Source organism: Triturus cristatus, chromosome 6 (genome assembly GCF_964204655.1).
Source record: "Triturus cristatus chromosome 6, aTriCri1.1, whole genome shotgun sequence".
NCBI classification, from domain to species: Eukaryota; Metazoa; Chordata; class Amphibia; order Caudata; family Salamandridae; genus Triturus; species Triturus cristatus.
The window spans coordinates 501,048,909-501,072,206 of NC_140589.1; the positions used below are offsets into that span (position 1 = coordinate 501,048,909).

At 42.4% G+C, this 23,298-nt stretch overlaps 1 protein-coding gene across 2 annotated transcripts in view; it reads left to right on the top strand.

Moving 5' to 3' along the window:
* Positions 1 to 23,298, top strand: part of COL19A1 (collagen type XIX alpha 1 chain) — a 2,198,704-nt gene that overhangs the window by 1,190,066 nt on the left and 985,340 nt on the right. For both annotated transcript variants that reach the window (XM_085610910.1, XM_085610909.1), the window contains exon 14: positions 743 to 796. In XM_085610910.1, the coding sequence (XP_085467036.1) occupies positions 743 to 796 (54 nt within the window). The remainder of the gene's footprint in view (positions 1 to 742; positions 797 to 23,298) is intronic.

Genomic DNA, 23,298 nt, shown 5'->3' on the forward strand with positions numbered 1-23,298 from the left:
CAGAGAATCTATGAAGCAAAAGGTCTTGGTGTTCACTGTGGACAGTTATTATTTCCTACAGTTCCACTTATCATCATTTATTTTGCATTTGTGGACGGAGGAATACAAGCAAATCTATTCCACATGTAAATTGTGCTGTGGAAGTTACTGTGTCACCTTAGAATATAAGTGGGCAGCCAAGCTCCCTCACGGACATGTAAAATATAAAATACAATGACAGTCATGCTATGCGTGCAGAAACAGCGGTTCTGAAAATGGTTGACAGTTAATGAACACTGCAGTCTTTGACTCTTTCTCAACACGAACCAACACATTTCTTTACTGATTTAACTCCATGTTTTGGCACGCTAAATAAAGGCCAAATCACAGCCAAATCAGTAGTATTTACAGCATGCATACATGTATTCCAAAGTGGGCACTTAAATGCTCATCGAGTTCCAAATGATGCTCCTTCCAGATGGTAAATGAGTGTAATTTTAGCAGGAAGTGAAGTTGCACAGATCTGCAGTATTTAGAACATTCCCTGATTTAATGGCTCTGCACCCACCATGGCACAGATGTTGCTTATCATTTTAGTGCCAGTTTATCTCCATCTTTTCACTTACTGCTAACTGTGGAATGGAGGCTGGAGGGTACCACACATCTAAATCTTTTTTTCTGACTTACATAGTGCTAATAATTCAAGCTGTAAACTGCTCTGTTCATAACCCTCTGCATTTGTATTCTTTCTCTCTTTGCACAGGGCTTGCAAGGTACGCCGGGTCTTCAAGGTCCGATGGGGCACAAGGGAGAAAAGGTAGAGCTCATATATTTTTCATTGCCTTGTTCGAATGAGGAAAACATTTTGTGCAAATTAGGCAACTAGGTTTGATAAGGACGACTGTGAATGTTGAGTGAATTACTGTATCTATGGAACCTAACAACCTTTGCTGCACTTAAAATGAGCGCAGAAACGAGACATGGCCATGTCTCGTTTCTGCGCACCACATCCTGAATTTGCATGGTCTGTTGGGGAAAAACATGGTGGAGGCAAGGGAGAACTATAAATCCGAGCCCCTTAACGGAACAGTGCCTTTGAATAGGTATGCGTCGGTGCATAAATAATATGCTGTAACTGGCAAGTAAATATTCGTAGTGGCATGTGAGATAAAAAAAAGTGGAACAGTGCACATACTGCACTTTACATGACAGTTATCCGGGTAGTTAGATGATTGCAAGTAAGAACAAGTACTGGCTTTGGCAAGCTGGTGCAGTAGTCATTTTTTTTTCATTTTATTGCAGCGACGCACCAATAAATAGTAGTAAAAAATGTGGCTGTCTAAACATGGAGGCCTTATGCTTGCAATAAATATTTTTTAAAAATACCCATTGCGTATAATTTTGATAGACCACTATGGGTACTTATTAGCACGTAGGTGTACTTGAAACAGATCTAGAAACGCTTTTCAGTTTTATTAAGCATTGCAAACAACTGTCATTCTTATAAGCTCAAAGAAAATGTACTAATGGCTTTAAATCAATGAACTTGAAGACATGTGAAACATTCAAACATTGCAAAAAAAGCGACAAATAATGGAAAGATAAAACATTGGTACGGTGAGCTATTGGCAAGCAGCCTTGACTTTGGAGTGCACTTCTTGTTGCTCACGTGAACAGGCAAAATGTCATCACTCACAATGCAAGACCGCCAGCGGCTGAAGGGGGTGACCCATTGTTTAGTACTCAATACTGTGGTGGGCAGAAACACAATGTGAATGAGTTTGACAGACCTGTGAATAAAAAGGGCTTACTCAAAACCCCTATCTGTATGTGATATGTATGCATGTTTGATCTATGGGCTGGTACGCCTATAGCAGTATACAGAGGGAGAGCACCAAGCACGTGTACTTTAATATTTTGTGGGACTTCATTAGGAGATGTCAGTAGGAGCTGCTCTCTTATATCCTTAATGACCTACTAAAGCGCACTAGCCACCACACGCAGTGTTAGCCTCGTTTGGGGGTTTGTTTTGAAATATGAATATCAGGGTTTTGTACAGTGCTAAAAACAACCGGTAGCCGTTTCGTCTCTTTGCATAGTATGCAACGCTACACAAGGGGATTCCGGTGGTACACTAGTTAAGCTACAGACAATGTTGGAAAGTATTATCTCTAGGTTCTGCTAATGAAGGCGGGAATGGAGGACATTAATCAGGCAAAGTGGACAAAGGTTAAGATACATCAACAAGAATTGGTGGGTGTTCCATTGAAGTTTATTGCAAAACCATTGCATAAGAGGCCAAAAGTTGGAAATATATCAAGCAAATTCACAGGTTGTGGTAGGTCAAGCTAGCCTCCTAGGTGCTGCAATTTCAAAGTGATAGGACTGCAATACTATCAGAAGAAGAGGCTAACTTGCATGCTACTGGGTCTTCTCTAAGTCTCTTTCAGCTCTTAAAGAAGATGCACTAGTGCACTGATGCATATAGACATCATAGGAAGATTCAAAATGGCTATTCTTAAATTCTGGAAATGTCGCTTGGCATTTGCACTATTGCAGTCAGGCATTGCACCTGCATATGTAATGCAGGAAAACTTTCTACCAATCAGCTAGATAACTAGAGAATTTCATGTAGAACAAAGTCAAAAGTACATGGTTTTTGAATGTATGGAAAGATGATACCATATGAGTCAGTTCATCAGAAACAGGAGGAGTGCAGAATTGCTTGATGATGACCTCCTTTCTTTTTATGTGGCGTAACTGGTCTGGTAACCATTGTGGAGTTGGATAGACAGCACAGATGCCTAACACCACTTCATCATTGCCTGAATATTGGTAAAAATTTGTGCCCTAAAACCATTTAGCTGAGGATTCAACTAATGTGTCTAGTGTGAGATGAACACAAGGCATATTTATGGTTGTGCAACTGATTGCACCATGACACAGTATTATGAAGAAAATTCGTATTGTCATAACACAGGTACAGAGCAAATCATCCTTACTAATGCGATGAATGTGCCTTCAGTGTCTTTTGTGCTGAATTTATTTTGAAATTATTTTGAAGTATTTGATTTTTGAACCAAAGAAACATACTGATTGCTCAGATTTCATGGTACTTGTTTGGCATTGTAAAAACACCATAGATATTAACATTGATTGTAATCTTGGATATTGACTTCTAAAATGTCTTAAAAAATAAGCAAAATATAATAAACTCTATACATTTCTAATTATGATAACACAATTATGGGCTCCAAAATAACGTCCTAAAAATGTCTAAAGTTAAAAAAAAATATGTTCTAAAAATGTTAGATTGCAACAATATTGAATTTTAAAGTTAGTTTTAGAATTTACAGAAATATTGAAAACCATAATAACATGTCATGAACATCTATGACATAACTTAAAATATTAACTGTATTGAATTAAAATGCATTTTACATTTTTGATCTTTACAATAATATTTTTAAACATATTTTGCATAATTAAAATAATTGTTTTATTAGTCTTAAAAGTAACAAAAATGATATTTGTTTGATGTTAACAATATTACACTTAAAAACAGATAAATGTACTTATCTAAAAAAAAACAGAATTAAATACCTTTACAAAAATAATATTTGTTTAATTTATATATCAAAAAGTGTTTCTTAGACATCTACAAAAAATTTTACTTTTTTAAACATTTAGTTTTTTAATAAATTACAAAGATACATAAACACATATTCTCAAGTAACAAAATATAATTAATGTTTACGAAAATATTTTACAAAACAATTTATGAAATATAATGGAATTAACTACTTGTAAAATACCAAAGAATAACACAAAAAGACTGAAGTGAAGCAATATGTAATACTTAATCATTCACTAAAATGACAGCATCGTATCTAAAAAAGTAAACTTTAGTTGTGGGAGATACATGTACTATTCTAAATGCAGTCCAACAAACATTGGGGAAAGTGCATACATTTAAAGATTATGTATTTACTAATCTAACTCTATTCAAACTTTCACTGGGTGAAAGGCATCCATTGGGAGGGGAGCAAATTTGCTATTGTAAATTAATTCCAACAAACATTGTGGCAAGAGCAAATATTTATGGGATCAGAATTACTATGATAACTCCAATCCAAACTAACATTGTTCAAAGTGTATGTGTGTATGTGTATATATCTATATATTATATACATACATATACATATATATGAGGGTCAATCAGATGAACTATTCTAACTACAGTCTAGCTGAAACTAAGGAAAGTGCATCCATTTGTAGTGGCCAGGAGCAGTTATACTATTCTAACTCCACCCTACCTAACACTGTAGAAAGTGCTTCTATTTAAAGGGTTCAGATTTACTTTTCAACTCCAGTCCATCTAACACTTGGTAAAGTAGCATTTTTAGGGGAGTGAGATATGCTGTTCCAACCTCAGTCCAACTAACATTGAGGAAGAGCATGTGTTTAGGGGTCATGTGTACTGTACTAATTCTAGTCTAACTACAGTTGGCATAACTGCATCTAGCTAGGGGGATCAGATTCACTATTTAACTTCAAATTATCTAACACTGGAGAAAGTTCACATATTAGGGATAGTCATATTTATTTTTCAAACTTTAATCCATGCAACATTGAGTAAGTGCACATATTTATTGGAATCAGATTTACTATTCCTACTATAATCAAACTAATGGTAAAAGTGCCTACATTTACTATTCTAACTCAAGGCCAACTAGCATGGAGAACATGCACATATAGTTGGGTGGTGGGGGGCTGGCCAAATTTACTATTCAAATTCCAGTCCAACTAACATTGGGGTATAAGCATGTAGTTAGTGGGGGTGCATTTTTGCAAATTTAAGTGCAGTTCAACTTACATTAGGCTAACAACATATATTTTAGGATATCAGAATAACTAAAAACAACTTCTATGTCCAAAATATTTTTATAAAAATATTTTGATCATGACCTCCTGGTCAGATCTCCTGGTCAGAGTCACTGCTGTCCCCCACGCAGCTCCATTGTTAAGGCTCTGCCCTTGAGCCCCTTCCAGGTATGTGTTCGAGGCCCTTCTCCACCCACAGGCTCCTGCCTGCACCTCATTCCGTGTGGTCTAGTGGAAGAGCTTGCTCTTCTGTTAGTCTACTCTGTTTGTGTCCTCTTTTTTCCTGTTTGCATTTCTCTCCTTGCCTCTTTCCCTTTTTTCCTCTGTTTTCTCCTTTTTTGCCTTGCCCCTGCTTCTCTCGCTCTTCTTTGCCTCCTGTTCCTTGGTGCTCCCTACCACGGCTGCCCCCGTGGCCCCTCCCCCCCAGCATGTCGCTCCACCTCCTGTCTCCCAGCTGATCGCCCTCCCCTACTTAATGGCAATCACACAGTGGGCGCGCCGCTGATGTGCCAAAGGCAAGCCCATCTGCGCCCATCCGCGACCCAACCGTGACCAGCACAAGGGATCCTGGTGCCCAACCCCCTATCGCTACGACCCAAACACTCTCCACACACTCAACCCTGGACGTAACAACAACTGCCAGCTTTTGACACCGAGCAACACCCAAGGCCTGATCTCCTGATGGAACCTTCACCCACCACCGGACCCTGACAATTACCTCCAAACCGCCGGACGCCACCACACACAAGCAACCGAGCTGCCTCCTCCTCAACGTACGCTCCCTGCACAGACACGCTGTAGAAATCTGGGACCTCCTCAACACTCACAAGCCTGACATTGCCTTCCTCACAGAGACCTGGACCAATGCCAGCTCTGCAACGATATCGCAACTGCAATCCCCGACGGATACAAGATCCTGAGAAAAGACCACCCCAACAGCCCAGGAGGAGGCCTCACCATCATCCACAAAAGCTCCCCCCATGGAACACATTCACTTCCAGATCAAGCCCAACCCCAAAATGATGCTCCGACGAACAATTTCCTACAGACCTCCTGGACCCCGCACCCCCTTCACCAACGTCATCACTGACCACATCGCACCCCACGCCCCCGACTCTACAGACTACATGCTACTCGAAGACCTGAATTTCCACCTGGACTACCACAGCAATCCCAACACCACCGCCCTCCTGGAGAACGTCACCAACATAGAACTGAAGCAACTTGCCTCCACCCCCACTTACACAGCAAGACACACACTTGACCCCATCTTCACCGGAGGAAACAACATTCGTACAGCCACACCATGGAACTGATCTAGGCAGACCACCATTGCATCCACTCCTCCTTTATGAAACCCTCTGCACACAAGCACATGCGCCGCCTCCCACGCAGAAGCTGGAACAAAGTCTCTAAAGAACACCTTACCTCCGCCCTCACCTACACTCCACCCACAACTACAACTGACACCAACACAGCAGCAAACAACCTTCACCAAAGGATGACCAACTGCACCAACACTGTTGCCCCCCTCCAGAACACCATGAGACAACACAACAAGAAAGCCAACTTGTTCACCACGGATCTCCAAGAATCCAAGCACTCCTGCCGGCGACTGGAGAAGACATGGAGAAACATCAAAACCCCAGAAGCATGCTCCACCTACAAAATAGCCATCACAGCACACCACCAACCAATCAAAGCAACAAAGAAAAACTTCATCTAAGACAGAATCCTCTCCAACGCCCACAACTCCAAGGAACTCTTCACCATCATACAGAAATTCGCCAGACCCACCAGTGAAACAACCAACGCCCCTCCCTCCCAAGACCTCTGCAACAAACTCAGCTCCTTCTTTCGCCTCAAGATCAAGACGATCTACAACAACTTCGATGACCAAGACCACGGCACCGCCCACGGCACCGCCCAAGGACGCCGCCCAATAGACCCTTCTCACCTTGACCCTCTCACCATAGAAGACACCTTAAAGACAATGAAGAGCATCCACTCCGGAGCACCTTCTGAACTCTGCCTACCACACATCTTCCACAGGGCCGCCATCATCATTGCACCAGAGCTTCGCCGAACTATCAACTGCTCCCTCGAGATCGACACATTCCCCAACAACTGAAAGCGCAAAAGTCAACCCCCTCCTAAAGTAGCCCTTCACAAACACCACAGGCCTCAAAAACTTCAGGCCAATCACACTGCTTCCTTTTGCTGCCAAAGTCAATGAAAAGGCCGTCAACACCCAGCTAGCACACTTCATAGAAACCAACAACCAACATACTAGACACCTCTCAATACAGATTGTGCAGCAACCACAGGACTGAGACCACCCTCCTCACTGCCACCAATGATATCTACTCCTTCCTCAACCAAGGCCACATGGCAGCCATGATCCTCCTGGACCTATCAGCAGCCTTCAACACTGTCTCTCACCACACACTAGCCACCAGACTCCATGAAGCCGGTATCCAAGGAAAAGCCTTAGACTGGATACGATCTTTTCTGTCAATCAGAACACAGAGAATGAGACTCCCGCCCTTCCTCTCAGAACCGACAGAGATCATATGCGGTGTACCCCAAGGGTCCTCCCTCAGCCCCACACTCTTCAATGTTTGCATGTCCCCACTCGCAACCATTGTCAGAAACTACAGGCTCAACATCGTCTCCTACGCTAATGACACCTAGCTCATCCTCTTCCTCACCAAGGAACCCAACATCACCAGGCGCAACTTCCAACAAGGGATGAAAGCAGTCGTGACCTGGATGAGCAACAGCTGCCTAAAGCTAAATTTGGAGAAAAAAGAAGTCCTCATCCTCGGCTCCACTCTCTCCGCATGGGACAACACCTGGTGGGCTCCCACCCTTGAAACCCCTCCCACCCTAACGGACCATGCACTCAACCTCAGCATCACACTCAACTTTTCACTCACCATGAATCGCCAGATCAATGCAGTATCCTACGCATGCTTCAACACCCTCTGCATACTTTGCAAGATGTTCAAGTGGATCCCCCCTGACTTCAAGAAAACTGTCACCCACACACTATCAGCAGACTGGACTACGGCAACGCCCTCTGTGTCAGAATCAACAAAAAACTCCTTTGCAAACTATAGACCATCCAGAACGCCGCGGCCTGACTTATCCTCAATATCCCAAGACACGACCACATCACCCAACACCTCCGCGACCTCCACTGGCTCCCTGTCGAAAGACGAATAACCTTCAAACTACTCACACATGCCTACAAAGCCCTCCACAACACCGGACCCTAATACCTCAATGACCGAATCTCCTTCCACGCCCCAAGCGAAACCTCTGATCAGCCAACCTCACCTTAGCCACCGTCCCTCGTGTCTACAGGACCCGAGCAGGCGGAAGATCCTTCTCCTTCCTCACATTCAAGACCTGGGACAAACTCCATCTTCAACTCCGATGAAGTCCAAAACTGCGCCAGTTCAGGAAGGACCTGCTTGGCTCGTCGAATCACCCCAAAGGAGCTGCTCACCCCCTTTCCCCAGCACCATGAGACCCTCACAGGTGAGTAGTGCGCTTCACAAAACCCTGATTGATTGTTTGATTGATTGAATTTAAAATTTCTAAATAAATCGGAACATGCTTTTAAAAATGTAAAGTAATTTGAAAATATAACCAATGTGAGTAATAATTCATTAAATGAGACCATTATTATTATTATCAGCATTTTGAGTATAGATACATAAATAATATTTCTAATATTTATTTAAATTTTTATATTACTTTAATAATGCCTTTAAATGAATATAATTACATGAAAAAGTACATCTAATTACAACTGTTTAGATAATTAAAGTATATAATAATTTTAAAATGTAAGCTTTGAAAATCCCAAATTTAATATTAATATGTATTACATTTTCTATCATACGTTATTAAAAATATTTATTTAGACATTTTCCATTTTGAAACACTACACACCCTGTGACCTATTAAACCCCACAAATACATTGGAAGACCCAAAATAAAAAAAACAATAATTAAAATGTTTAAAAAATATTAATTAATAAAATTAAAAATAAAAACAACAAAAACATATATTGTATCAAAGACAGCTCAACACAAAAAATTAACATTTTAAAGTTTCATATTTTATATTACATTTAAAAATATTACTACCAATCTAAGAGCCTGATTACGATGTCGTTCGTAAAGGCCCCAAACTGGATTCAGATTCGGCTAATCCGATTCCTAAGCCTTGTTTCCAACAGAATCGTACACATTTCCATATGACCGAGCACGATGCATGGAAACCATTCAGGCTGTCCGATTCGGTTCCAAAGGCATTCGGACAGCCATAGTCTTTCATACCTGAACCGTACATCTCTATGGACACGGTTTCCGAGCAAGCGATTACGATGACCGATTCAGACAGCCGTTCCGATTCGGTCTGTCCGATAAGAAACGGCTGTCAGAGTATTTCTTTGGGGGCCCATGGCAGACCCCCTTCACCCGGAGGCATCCAGATGGGGCCTGTGTGGGTACCCAAGGGAACCCTCTTTCTAACCATGCACAATGTGGCAGGCACCCCTTTTTTTAATGGGAGCCTGTGTTCTCATTCGGAACACAGGCTCCCAATGAAGTCAATGTGAGTCTGACCGAACAATGTTGGGAAGCATCGTAATCGGTCGTTCGGACACACAGAACCCAATTCGGTCAGAAACGATTCGGAGACCGATTTGGTCGGAACAGTTTCCGAACTACATTGTAATCGACCCCTAGGTTTAGAAGCAAAAAAGTAAAACAGTATCCAAAAATGGTTTAAGTACCGCATTATTTAAGTAAGCAATATTTCAAAGTTTTATATTAATGTGAAAATCTATATACTAATCATAGATGTTTATAATCAAGGGTATTTTTGTAGTTATGATAATCTGATACCGGTATTTAGCACTATATATATTTGTGAAGTGATTTCAGGATCTGCACCATTAAAGTTGTGTTTCAAAACAATTAATCTTATTTAAATAATGAGATTGGCATGATGTTTATCCTTTTTAATTCACACACAGTCCCCAGCAGGACTATTGCCCTGGAGTGAAGCTTTTCACATCCTCACATATATACTGGCCACCGAAACCACATCTTAAGTAATTTTGTCCACGTGTCATGTAATTGACAAAGGGGTGGCCTACATGAAAATGTAGCTCAAAACATGATGTACAACACACTGCAGGTTGCATATTTACATCACTAGAAAGTATTTTCGTCACTGCCAATTTACATTCCAGGGTTTGTCTATTTGTCTTTTTCGCCCTTAAGAATGCATGATCTTGGAAGCAATAGCAATTTCACTGGTATTGTATTACCACTATTGCATTTGGTTTAACATTTTATGATGACAGACAGATTGACATAAATTGTATAATTTCTTTGAAAGTAATTCAGTGGATTGCGAATTCTCAGTTGGCTTGCTTGGGTGGTGAATAAGGAGAGACATGAGTAAAAAGGAAGTAGAGTTAGAATGCTACAGAGATAAACAGAGAGAGAATACATCACTAAGAGCAGACTAGAGAAAGATAAAAGGGATTGAGAAAGAAAAATAATATAAACGAGGTAGAAATTGAAGCAGAAAGGAACTGAGACAAAGTTTGAGACAGAATGTAGACTTGAGAAGGAGATTCTTCCTCACATCACGTTGTTGAGGCAGGCTTGTGAAAAGCTTTCGGCGGAAGGGTAAAACGCGTCACATGGGCCACACTTCTCTTCTAAGTAAAAAAAACGATCTGCAGAAGAAAAAGGCTGTTTTCATACACCAGAAGGTTCAAGAACATGGCACCGGCTATTGGCCAGCAGACATCAGATGCCTCATTATAAATGTAGCTGCCAGGCATGCCTTTTTTATAATATAAATATAGTTTGTGGCAGGAACGTGATGCCCTGAAATGAGCAGGTGCGGTTCGTCCAGTGGGGCGTTGGGGCGTTGCCCCCCCGCCCCCGCGCACCCGCCCGCGCCAGCAGCTCCCTCGGTGTCTCTGAACTTAGTTTACTTAAGTTCAGAGACGCCGAGGGTGGGGAGAACTGACAATACATGTCAGTCAGCATGACGTCGGACCGTGGGCGGTCCGGCGTCATGTTGACTGACATGCATTGTCAGACAAGCCAGGGAAAGGCAGCACAAGTGCGCATGAGTGGGCATGGAGAGTAATTTTTAGCCCGTGCCCAGTCATGCGTACTTGTGTTTTTACTGCCTTGCGCATGCCCATTAGGAGCCCCTCGGTCTCCTAATGGGCAGGCGGCAGGCGAGGAGTAGGCTGTGCCCTCAGCCAATCCTGGCGCTGCAGCAGCACCAGGATTGGCTGAGGGGTTGCCACGCAGTGTTGACGTGCTATTCCAGTTCGAAGAGGGCAGAGGCGCTAACGCGGACCAGGTGCAGAGGCGGTCAGGTAAGTTTTCCTCTTAATTTTAAATGTATAAGGCTTGTTTGTAGTGTTTATAAAATGTGTCTTTAGTGTTAGACATGGGCGTATTATAGCATTGGTATTTCGAAATATAACGATGTTCGAACGTGTTTTTTGACCTGGTGTTCGCAAACCCTGATCGCTAAACGGCGTTTACCTGTCACGTTAACGAGATGGTTAACTGCGGCAGGAACTGTTCGCTTGTCTATTCGGATTTGGGGAAAATTGACCGTTATTTGGGTAAGCTTGCGTTGGTTGCTTGAGCCACGTGTGAGCAGAAGCTATAATGGAAATTGCATTTTTCTGTTCTTCTGAACTTAAAATTCAATTCCCCGCTGGCCCCCCTCTCTTATTATCAGGACGATAGAGTTTTCTGAAGAAAAAGGACTGCGACGTAGAGTACTCATTAGTGCATGATAACCAGGTTTGCCTGGCCTGGCACGGGAAAACAGGGTATTTTATTCAAGCATTTCACTATGCCAGCAGAATCTCCTTATCACTCGTAATTCTAACTTCCTTTAAGAAATATATTCCAATGCTCACTATTACTGTTTACTGCAAGCCACGTCTCTTCAGCCCAAACACTATTCCCCCGTGCGACCCCACCACCCCCTCCCCGCGCCTGACCCCCCCCCCCTCGCGACTACTCACACGTTTGTTTGCTTCCTTTGCAAGCATTATATGCCCCGCCACTTTCAAATGTCACCAGCCGCCCCTGGAAATGAGCGAGTCAAGACCAAGGGTTCCGCTCTAGCCCATCCTTGTGTTGACCATACTGGCCTGCACTGAGGAAGATTAATAGGAATATGTCTTTTTATACTCCATCGTGTTTGAATTGGAGGGGCACCATTAAAGAGGGCTTAAAGAGCAGCACAGGCGAAGTGCAGCTTCTCTTTAGTCATATTAAGCATACCTAGAAGTTCAAGTCCTGCACATGACAACAATATATATATATATATTTTTTTTTCTTAATAGCACCAGTGCCTCTTCACAAAAGCTAGTAGGGCGATCATTACCTAAAACAGATCTTCTCAGGCGTTCTCCAAAAGAAGGCAGCCTGAGCACTTGTGACAGAGCCAGACAAACACAGCTTCTAAAAGACAGTTTTCTGACAAAATAAGATTTCTACTTTGGTGCGTCTCCTTTACGGGCCATATAAACCAACATACAACTCAACAGGTCGAACATAACACTTGCAGTTTAACAACATAACATCTCTTCGAAAATGGCCCGAGTTACACAGCGCAAAGTACATCCTGTGCCCTGGGCTAGAGTTACAAAGATCTTATCCAATAGACACAGGACCGGACAGGAAACAAAAATCACCCTGGCAAAAATGTTCAACGCCAGCCCCTCTCCCTTCCTCTTCTCTCATTTCTCTCTCGCCTCTCTGTTTTTCCTCTATCATCGACAGCACCCTGCTGTAATTACTCGGGTGAGCTGGAGAAAGTGTCAGAGGCGCCTGTAGCGTCCCTCTGCCATCAAACACTGTCCTCCAATGGCTCCAGTCCAACGAGAGAAATGCCTGATATGAACAGCCCAGGCCTGCAGGAGCAAGTCAAATGGGGTCAGCTTACTGCATGATTTATGGTTTTATATTACAGACTTTTTGTCATTTTAAAGTCAAACTTCTAAATTAATTTTTCGGACGTGAGCAGATGAAAGTATTTCTACAGGTTTGCCACTATTTTCCATAAAAGAGCACTTTACCTCAATAATTTGGGACGGGTTTCACAACTCTGAACAGTCATTATCAATGTTATCATTTTTATCTTGCACAAAAGGTAGAACTGTGTTGTGAAAAAAAACATAAAATGCACCCGCTCCAGTTTAGCCTGCCACCATACATATAATCCAGATTTAACCCTTGCCATTCTCGGTGTTATAATATGGAGTGTAAAGACCGCATTAATAAAAAGGCAGGACCTTACAATTGTTTTGGGGGATTCTTTCTGTCTCCATTTTGGAAGGTAATTCCCTTTAGGCTGGGGAGTTGCTCATTTTTGCTCTTTCCCTTCATTCCACTGTTATTATCTTGGGTCCTCTCTAAGCCCCCTTGCCCCATTACTGAATGTGTGTCCTCTTGTTATTAAAACACAATTGTTGTTAGGTGATATTTATCTTTGGATGTTGGACATTTCCACTTTGACTACCCTAGGATTTTACACAACAGGTTAAATCACCAGCGCGCACAAGCCATCTTCACTTGTCTTTTTAACAGAGTTTTATATAGCGCAAACTTGACCCGAAGGTGTCGGGTATCAGAGTGGTTTACATAGCACCACTGCTTTACATGAGGACACATTCATTTTTGTTAGGCACGGGGAGATTAAGTGATTTGCATAGAATCACAAGATGTTCAGCGGCATTGCCGCGACTCAAACCCGGTTCCCCAGATTTGAGGTCGACCGCCCTAGCCGCTAGGCCAACTCCTCTCCCCAACTTCTAGTCCGGGTATTATAGTTGACGCCACCATCCCAAGGGGATGATCTGACAACTTTACAATTCCTTTATCTATTTTTGTTTCCAAGCACAACCCTGACATTTCCTTTCAGTCTCAACAACCAGCTAAGTTAATCAGACCCTGGTCTAAGATTGCCAAACGATAAGGCATAGCCTTCCTTACAGCCGGCCCTACCTTTTTAAAATCATTTATCTGATATCGACATGGCTGTGGCAGTCAATAATTCCATACATAAATAAAATAATTAAAAATAACTTTAGTCCTCTTCTTAAGGAGAACAGCTGTCCATAATACACTTCCTAGTCACTATCCTCAGCAACTGTCAATAAGAATTCCCTGACTTCACTCATGGAAATCCTACCAGCAATAGCAAGAAACAGCAACACTCCCCCCATTAGTATACAAAGAACACACAAGAAATAACACTTTGGATGAATAACATAAAATGAATCAAATGAAAAGAATAAAACTATAGATGCTTAAATATAACTTCCCCTCACAATACAACGACAAGATCCAAAATAAAATTACATAATTATAAAAAATACTGCAACATAATCCTTTAACCATCGCGGACGTCTGCTACATAACTTCTCATGCTCCTGATATCATCCTCAGTATCAGGCACTACAGCATCTTCACAGCACACACTCCTTCCTCTGATGGTAAACAAAGAGTATTATCAACACTTGCATACACAATACAAGCAAGCAATACAATCAACACTTGGTAGAGAACAATGTGACGAGCTGTCAAAGCTTCATAATGAACTATGAAATTACGTTTCATCAGATGGACTACTCTCTTGTTCAGATTCAAGTGTATCATTATTACCTACTCTATTACTTTTTGCACAGCTCGTCTGAGCACAGTCACAAAAATCACCATCCACTAGGATGATGTCATTAAACATATTTCCTATGTCATTGGTTTCCTGTTGGATATTTTGCCACCCTTCATCATAACGTTCAGCCACTCTTGTAAGGTACCACACTTTCCCATCCCTCAAATGCACAGCATTTTTTTAAACTTCCATGACCTCTATTGGTTCATATAACTGAACTATCTCCTTTGGGAACATTACAAGGTTTTTATTTACACAGTGCCATCGAACCACCTGAATATCAACAGGCTTAGGGCCTGATTTTGAGTTTGGCGCCCCATAGGACCGCTGAACCTGGGGTGGCGGTCCGGGCACCGCACACTGATGGACCGCCCGCAGTATTTTGACTGCGGCAGTTGGGCCTCCGGCACCTCAGGGATCAAGGATCCCATGCGGTGGAGGTGGTGCGAGTTGAGGCGGCAATATGCAGGCAGTGCAGCTGTTTCACCGCCGAGCATATTATGAGTTGCCTCACCATCACCCTTTTCATGGCAGTGAGCCCACCATGAAAAGGGTGGTGGTAAGGCAATGAAGGAGGCCCTAATAGGTCCCCCTCCCACCTCTGGGCCCAGGGGATGCATGCGGGGGACACATGTAGTGCCCCCTTTATTTGCACCCCCAATTACTGCACAATGTGACATGTATGCCACACTGTGCAGGAAGGTGCAGTCGGTGCTCTGAGTGCCGCGGTCTGCATGTCAGGCTCTTCAATGAGCCCGACAGACTGCCACCGTCAGACAGACGCAGGACCTCCCGCCAGATGAGGAATTAACTCCTAATCTGGAGGGCGGTCACTTCAAGGGTTTTGCGGTCCCACAGCAGACAACGTGTTGCACCGCCTGCTGTGGGACTCCCAAACTTGTAATCAGGCCCCTAGTGTTATGTTTATAATCATGCTGCCAATTTTGTTCCAAATTACACCAACTTTTTCACCAACTTTATCAACACCAATGATCAACGTCTACTTTAAACAATCATCCAGGATTGTGTTTAGTCAGAGGATTCATACCCCTCACAACAAAATACTAAAATCCAGTTGTCATTATTAGACAATTACTGTCACTTTTTAACAGCTATTGGATAATATTTTTGATGATTTTATTCAAACGTTCAGTCACATTAGTCACATCATTACCATTAGGGTTATAAAGCGAAGTCGATTTATGGCTAAATCCAACTCTTCCAAAACATTGTTTAGCTCTATTCAATAGGAATTGCACCACATGTCACTCAATAGGGTTGCAAGTAGTCCTTATTTATTCCTTGATATTTACCAGATAGCCAAATAGCTTAGAAATGTATTAAAAATGCCCAACAGCTTTTGAAACACCGACTTCTCGGGGGGCAAATATAGCACCAAGTGATTTACATACAACTTAAGTTTAGACCCACTGGGAATTGCAGCTCTTACACAAGAATTCTGTTAGAAGGCAAGCCAGGGGTTCCATGAAAAGGGCAAAAAGAAATGGAGAAAGGGTGCATCCCTGCCTAGTGCCCCTAGTAATTCGAAAGGGATCCAAAATCTTGTAGTAAGAAATGTACTGCAGCAGATTAACCCTCGTAAATTGACTAAATTGACTTTGAGAGCTGTGCAGTAAGTCCCATAACCCCCATCACCATTAATGAATACTCCCAGCTTACGTTGTCAAAAGCTTTTTCTGTGTCAATAAACAAAATTGCTACCAGAGTGTTGTTCTGATTAAAACAGTCAATCGCTTCCCATTAGTAATTAGTGTTATAATACAATAGGTGCACTGGAATAAACCCGGTCTGATCATAGCCAATCTCTAAAGGTGTGACCTCTGATACCCTGACAGCAAGAATGTTCATAAAAATCTTATTATCCACATTAAGCAGTATTCTAGGGAGGGTTTTCACCCCATACTCAGTCTCAGATGAAGATATCGGACGGGCAATATTTTGTGCTGCTTCATTTGTCAACCTTGGGAAGTCAATACCAACCAGAAACTTAGCTATATTATCATCAGAGGACTGTTGATCTGTGAAGTAAATGGTAGCAAAATGCTCTAAAAATATTCCATCTGTTTGATAAGGTTAATCCATCAAGGTACCCAGTAAAGAATCTCGATGTTTATAGATTGCATTTTTTACTCGTCTAGATCTAGCCTGGCAGGCCAGCAGCCTCTCACTCACTTATTCCTCCTTGTGTAAATGCTGGCAAAATGTCCTACTATTTATAATTTGCCTCGCCAATAAATAAATATTTTAGCTCAGTCTTCGCTAGCTCTCTTTCCTTGAAATGTTGGGAGTTAACTACCTGTGTAAGTTTAAGCTCTGCCAAAGAAAGGCCTCCAACAGTTTCATACATTTCATATTTCTAAATTTAAAATAATTAACCTGAAAGGCAACAATCTCCCCTGAGTAGTTGCTTTAAATTTCTCTCATGCATTTTCAATTGAAGAAGAGTGTTTATTCTCCTCAAAGAACAAACTGTTCCAGGCCTTCATTTGTTCAACAAAGGACTTGTCTGCTAAAAGGTCTCTGTCTAAGGACCAGCGGTTAGGGAAGTCTGGTTTATCAGAAACGGTCGCCTTTAGACTAATAGCAGCATGATCTGATAATGGATTTGAATTAATGAAGTGAGAAGAAATCAACAGAGTAAGAAAATAATCCATCCTGGAGGCAGAACAAAAATGAGAAGATAAAAAAGTACATGATGGATAAAGAACCCGCCAAGCATCCAGCAGTCTATGTTCTTCCTCTGCATCATTGCCCTAGCAACCTTGGGTTTACATTGGGAAAGGACATCTAACATGGGCTTCAATTGGAATTCCATAGAGCATATTATCAAGCCCATTATCGCCGTTTTAGCGGCCGTTTTCTGCCGCTAAAGTGGCGATAATTTTATCTCCTGTATTGATAATATGCCCCATCTTTACTTAGTCTGGAGAAAAAAAGCTGTCTTCTGCGAACACATAATAGAGCAAGGTGATCGCGTTTTCTAGTATGTGTGTCCCCTGGACATACGGTGCAGACTACAGAAAATAATGTCTACTAAAAATAAATGCATGCATGGCATTTTCTCTTGTTAGTGAAAAACAAGTGCAACCCACCATCTTTAAAAGATGCAATTTAAAAAGAAAAACTAAAATGCAGATTAAGTGCAACCCCTGTAACACCAGAACGTGATAGTTATGGAGCCTGGGGGACACTGTGTGTGCAGTTTCTTACTGATATATTGACCTGGCAAAATAAATCATATGCCAGGCCAAAACCTTCCTTTGTAAGACATATGAGTCACCCCTAGTGTAGGCCCTTGACAGCTCAGAGGGCAGGGTCCAATGTATTAAAAGTAGGACATGCACTTTTAAGTTTTACATGTACTAGTAGTGAAAAATTCTCCAATTCGTTTTTCACTACTGCAATGCCTATCCCTCCCATAGAATAACATTGGAGTAGCCTTATTACATTTTATAAGTGTCATTTCCAAATCGGAAGGGATAACAAGTTCAAGTTTGGTGTCTCAGGAATCACAATTTAAAATCCTGACTTATGGTGAAGTCGGATTTTAGATTTGCAATTCTGAAAATGCTATTTTTACAAAGTTACTAACAAAAAATTGGGTAACACAATAGTCCCTTGGAGGCTTGGGTAAATCAAACTTAATATTTGGTAAGAGTGCCTACAAGGGATTTGTTTGACAAACAATCTTCTAGAATTAAAGACATACATTTATAAAGCCCTAATTAGTGGCTTCTGGCAAGTAAATTAACAACATTAATTATATTCATTCAAAGCGAGTATATCATTAGCAGGTAAAAAGAAATTGAAAAAATGCAAAACAGGTGTATACTTTTGGAGTACAGATTTATGTAGAAAACTCTGTTACAAAAAGGGTACAAAATACAATTCACATAAATACAAAAGTGACTGAGAAGGTCAAAGATAGCTTTATTCGATAACAGGTATCTTAAAAGCAATAACATTCATACAATCATCAATAAAAATACGAGTTATCAGATAAACCATGATTAGGGAAAAATATGCAATCCATAAAAACAATAAGTTCAAATTTCCAGAAGATAGTAAGGGCAAACTATTTCAGATAAAAACTTTGTACAACAATAAAATTAATTCAATTTCAGCTTGTGTGCATAATAGTGTATAAAGGGAATTCATTAAGAGTGTCACACGTAGGGATTTAAACCTTACTATCCAAGCGCGGCCAAGGTACTTGGCCACGCCACAGGCAAAGAGGGCCCTTGCGTCCGATTTCAGAATGCGCAGAGCAACTCAATGTTCATGGGTGCCCAGTTGGCTACAGATTGGTTTGAGCCATCTTATTCTAGCCTTCTTATAGGCGGGGCAGGCAAACATGAGATGGGCCATGCTTTCAGTTGGTGCCTTACAGCAGGGGCAGTCCACTGTTGTCTGATGTGGGGTGCTCCACTTTGCAGTTAGCTCTCGTACTGGGAGTGTGCCTACCCTAAACTGAATATAAAGTGCCATGTCTTGTGGTGTCTGGAAAAAATCTAAGTAAGGTTCTAAAAGTATGCGCTGCTTGTGAAGATAAAATTCTTCTGTGAGCCTTCCTAATATCAAATTGCTAAGCTCTTGGGCATCTACCCATGCCCAATATCTCTTTTTATTTATTTATTTATTTATAGAGGGCGACATTCATCCCATTGGGATATCATGGCGCTAATGTAGCGGGTGGTCAGTTGAGTTGGTTCAATTAAGGTCAGTGGCAGCAATTCTAAGGAAATAGATAGGTTTTAAGTTTCTTCCTGAATGTCATATAGTCTTCAGTTAACCTGGGCGGGACGTAGAATTTGATTCTATTCTTGAGAATCTTGGGGCCAGTACGATGGAGTGCCCTGTGTGCATGTCCTCAGAGTTTAAATCTTGCTCTTTGGCGCATTGGCAACCAGTGAAGTTGCCTCAGGCATTCCGTCGCGGAGCTGTAGCTGCCCTGGTTGCACACCAGTTTGGCCGCTGCATTTTGTATCACTTGCAGACGTTTAAAAAGGTATTCTGGCATGCCAACAAAAAGTGCATTTCCAAAATCTAGCCTACTGACAAGCAGGGCTTGGGTGACCGCCCTCCTGTTTTCCAATGGAATCCAGGGGAAAAGCCTTTTTAAGAACTTCAGTGTGGCGAAGCTTCTGCCACACAGGATCCGCACGTGGTCCTGCATTGATATGGTGTTATCAATGGTGATGCCCAAATTTTTTACACAATGCTTTGGTGCTGGGGCCACGCCCAGAGAGTGGGGCCACTATGACGCATCCCAGATATGGTTGGCTCCGCCGAGAAGCAGGATTTCGGATTTCTCGGCGTTGAGCTTTAGGCAGTGCGCTGACATCCAAGTTGCCATTTCAGTGAGACAGTTGTTGAGGTTGGCTCTAGTGTCATCACTCCTGTTTCCGATGGCTATTGTCAGTTGTGTATCATCCGCATAGGAGCAAATCCCAAAGCCCCATTTCGTACCAATTTTTGCCAAAGATGATACATAGGCATTAAATAGTGTGGAGCTCAGGGATGCTCTCTGCGGGGCACCGCAGTTGAGGTTTTTTGGGGTAGATGAGAAGGCACCCAGTTGCACAGTTTGAGTTGTGTTACACAGAAATGAACTGAGCCATTGAAGGGCTTTTGCATGTGTCCCTTTTTCGTGCAAATTTTCCAATAAGATTTGGTGGGAGACCGTGTCGAAAGCCGCAGACAGGTCTAACAGGATCAGGGCTACTGCCTTTCCTTGGTCCAATAACAATCTTATGTTATCTAGGACAGCCAGGAGCTCAGCCTTGCTAGGTGGGGATTGGGTATCCCACGACTCCTTGAGGCCAAGCGCAAAAAGTGATTTTTTAAGGTTAAGCAGCCAACTGATTCTTTGGTTGCCATCTAGGGCCATCAATTCTGTGAGCGCGGAGCCGTAACTAGCAAGCTTAAGGGTTTTAGTGGTACCTTGCTGGGAAGCATCACTAGATCTCTTAAGAATTTGTGTTCAGATCTACTAATTCCATCCACGTTGTCGAAACCCCATAATTCGGCACCATAAAGGGCTGAACTAACTGCTTTGGCTGCAAAGATCGTAAGAGTGGGAGCCACAGGTCTGCTCTGCGAGGAGCGATGTTCTCTAGCTAACGCTCCTGCCACACGTTTGTGGCTCAAAAGCATTTTGTCGATGTGATGCCGCCAGTGCATTTTCTCAGAGAGCCGGATAGCTATATAATCGAACGTTATGACTCGCTCTAAACAGGTTCCGTCTAGTGTAAAATTACCTCTATATGGCCTATAGGGGTTAAACACCATAAGCTTTGTTTTGGAGGTGTCAGCGCCCTAGACTCACAGAAAAGATGAAATCTATCTAAAAGCTTTTGGAGCCCAGCTGGAGTCTTAGACATAAGGAGAGTATTGTCCACGAAGAGCAGAGTGGGAACCCTGTCTCCTGCCAGGGAAGAGGCATCAGATGGAAATTCTTGGAGAAAGCTAACCCCCCGTTCATATATAAAGAGAACAGGGTGGGCGCCATTACACAACCCTGGTGTACTCCTCTGTTTACAGGGATCCTGTTTGTCTTCTGGTCTTGAGCTCCCCACCTCACTTGGGCATAATTGCCCTCGTGAAGGCGTATCAACACATTCAGAACCAACGGGGGAATCCCCATATCGCCTAATAGTTGCCACATTCGCTCCCGGTTTACTAGGTCAAAGGCAGTCTTTAGGTTGATAAAGGCAAAATAAAGACTGCCCTTGCCAATTAGAAAAACCTTCCAATAAATTAAAAGCAATCTAAATGCTTGGTCCACCATCCCTGTACAGGCCCTGAAACCCGCTTGGTACTGGGAGAGGATATTCTTATTGTCTACCCAGTGTTGACTTCTCTGAAGCAACACCCTGCCAACTACTTTCTGCATAGCATCAATCAGACTGATTTGGCGGTAGGTGGCAGGGTCATCCCTTGCACCTTTTTTAAAAATAGGTACCACCTCTGCACCTTTCCATGAATCAGGTACTGCACTACCCTTTGCGATAGAGTTGATTAAAAGCATGATATAGTTTCCCCAGTTGGGGGTCTGCAAGAAAAAGATCTCCCGGGAGGCCATCCGGACCTGGAGCTTTTGCTGGGACTATACATGGGTGGTCAACTAACCCAACTTGGGAAGTTGGATTAGACCCAGAATAAAGTTTCCCAAAGTGATTAAACCAATCCTGATTTATGATATGGTTAGGAATTAAATCAGGATCTTTATTACCTGACCGCCTAACAGCATTCCAAAAAAGATTGGGATCCCTGGCTACACTTGCATCCTTCAGGTTTTGCCAGTGTGTCTCATACCACTCAAGCTTTGCATGGATGACAGCAGTTTTATAGTCCCTCATGAGGGATCATGTGCCCTGGATTGGGGGGAAAGAAAGAGCCCAGGAGGATTCCATAATCATGCTTAACGTGTTATGGTCATGATCAGTAGAAGGAACCACTTCTATTTCTATTATGGTTCTCCAAAGTCTGATGTCAACTAGTATATAGTCAATTCGAGAGGGGCAAGACACTCTGTTATATGTGTTGGCCCCTGTAACATCACAGGGGATTCTGCCATTCACAGCCCTTAATCCAGCTTCTAAAGTGAGTGCACTGATCTGAATTGCTACCTGGGACCACTTCTTGATAGGGGGTATATTTAACAATGGGACACCCCACTTGGCGTCATCTTCATCTACCCCCAACATATTTTCAGAACTTAGAGGCTTGAAGGTACAATTAAAATCTCCAGCAATCATAACATATGAATCTGATGGACAGTTGGATAACTCCTGTTCCAGTGACATGACAATATTTGATGCTTTGCCCCCTGTGGTCCCCCTTATATAAACATTAAACAGCTCAAGAGTTTCACCTCCTCTACTACCCTTGATCGAGAGCCACATAATATCCGGGCTCGCACAATGGTGTTCAGTGATTTAACAACCCATATCGATCTTGGCCCAGACAATAAGACCTCCAGAGGGCCGCCCCCTCCCCGTGTGAACGGCAGAAGTAAAGTAGCAAATATAACCAGACATGTATAGTAGAACTAGGCTCCATGTTTCTTGGAATATACAGATGTGATGTTCCTCAATTAAATCATTCCAATCGGGTAGAGACATTTTGTTTTGAAGACCTGCCACGTTCCATGAAAGGATTTTAAGCTGGGAAGTTGGAATTTCATTACACAGAGGGGTTTGGTGGGCCAAGGGGGGCAGAACAGAAGGTATTAGTGAATGCTGCAGTCCCATGATCCCACACATTACAATCTGGATGGCTACTGAGACTACTAGATGTTACCCAAGTTTGAGATGGTTCAGCGATGAAACATGATTGGGTAATACTAGGTGTTAGTAGTTAGGGTGGATTCTAATCCCTGACTGTGAGTCATGATATAGTCAATCAACCGCCTCAAGTATGGACCCTCTAAGTATGGGCGATGGTTTCACATTATCATAAGCCCTTGCTGCAGTGATTGTTGGAGACCGCCTAATCTGGATGGAGAAGGAATCCAGGGGACAGGACTTATACTCTAAAGCCAACAGAGTGTCCGCCATGCCAGGGCTGGTCAGGGTAAATTCGATGCAGTCCATGGATTTACTACAGGACATGCATCTCCGTGCTCTAATTATATCTTCCCTGATCAGCAAACGGCAGCC